The sequence below is a fragment of the Nestor notabilis genome, unplaced genomic scaffold (genome assembly GCF_000696875.1).
Source record: "Nestor notabilis isolate BGI_N333 unplaced genomic scaffold, ASM69687v1 scaffold4136, whole genome shotgun sequence".
Classification (NCBI taxonomy): Eukaryota; Metazoa; Chordata; class Aves; order Psittaciformes; family Psittacidae; genus Nestor; species Nestor notabilis.
The window spans coordinates 2,321-3,368 of record NW_009934087.1 but is presented as its reverse complement, the minus strand read 5'-3'; the positions used below and the strand labels follow the sequence as shown (position 1 = coordinate 3,368).

Here is a 1,048-nt window from a genome sequence, read left to right as displayed (position 1 = left end):
CGGTTGTTGGTGATGCGCAGGGACTCGGGCCGCGGAGAGACCGGGGCGCTGCTCTTCCCTGTGCCACCGCACTGCTGTGAAAGCGCAGCTCCGTCTGCAGAAGCTGTGGGGTAAAGGCAGCCGGGCCCCCCCCTCCCCTGCCACGGAACACCCGGGAAGGGAGAAGGAGGCCGGTGTGGCACCGAGCGTGGGGGACGGCGGTGAGGGCGGGTCACCGCCCCACGGGGCGGAGCCGGATGGGCGGAGTTAGACCAATCCCGGCGTTGCGCGGGACACTTAAGCCTCTCCCCGGCCCTGCAGCCGAGGGGCCCGCGGCTGCCCTGGTGAGCCCTGGTGAGCTCCGGGAGGGCGGAGCGCTCGCAGGGCTCCTGAATTGCACGTAGTAAGCAACACTTCGGCTTCAAGTTAGCCCAGGTCTCCCATGCAGGCTGCACCGACCGTCCGCGTTTCGCAAACGGCAGCTTTCTTACTCCGGTATAAATCCCTACCAATCCCGTTTCAAGATTTGGTTGTGCTGCTGTGATTGCTCTAGTGTTCCAGCTCCTTTTTGAGAGTAAGTGGGTGGCTCTTAAAAGAGCCTTTGGGTTTATTTAAATGAGTAGACTAATTGCTTCTCAGTCTTTTTACTTCTTTTTGCCTTCTTTGCTGTGGCAGCTTTGGGCTTGGCCGCTTTAGGTTTGGCTGCTTTGGGCTTCACTGCCTTGGCCTTAGCCGGGCTCTTTGCTGCCTTCTTGGTCCGACCTGCCTTGGCAGCCTTCTTAGGGCTCTTAGTAGCCTTCTTGGCAGCAGCAGCCACCGGTTTCTTGGCTTTCTTGGGACTCTTCTTCACTGCAGCAGCTTTCTTAGGCTTCTTGGCAGCGCTGACGGGCTTCTTGGCCGCCGGCTTCTTGGGCTTGGCTGCGGGCTTTTTCTTAGTTGCTTTCTCCTTTGTCTCACCCGGCTTCTTGTTCAGTTTGAAAGAACCAGAAGCACCGGTGCCCTTGGTCTGTACTAAGGTACCTTTGTTGACGAGGCTCTTGAGCCCCAGCTTGATACGACCGTTGTTTTT

At 58.6% G+C, this 1,048-nt stretch overlaps 1 protein-coding gene across 1 annotated transcript; it reads right to left on the bottom strand.

Annotated features, from left to right (window-relative positions):
- Positions 1-586: 586 nt before the first annotated feature.
- On the bottom strand, positions 587-1,048 carry LOC104407773 (histone H1-like; the record flags this gene model as incomplete). Its single annotated transcript, XM_010017145.1, has 1 exon — positions 587-1,048. A coding segment is annotated over one exon (462 nt), but the record flags the coding sequence as incomplete, so codon positions are not given.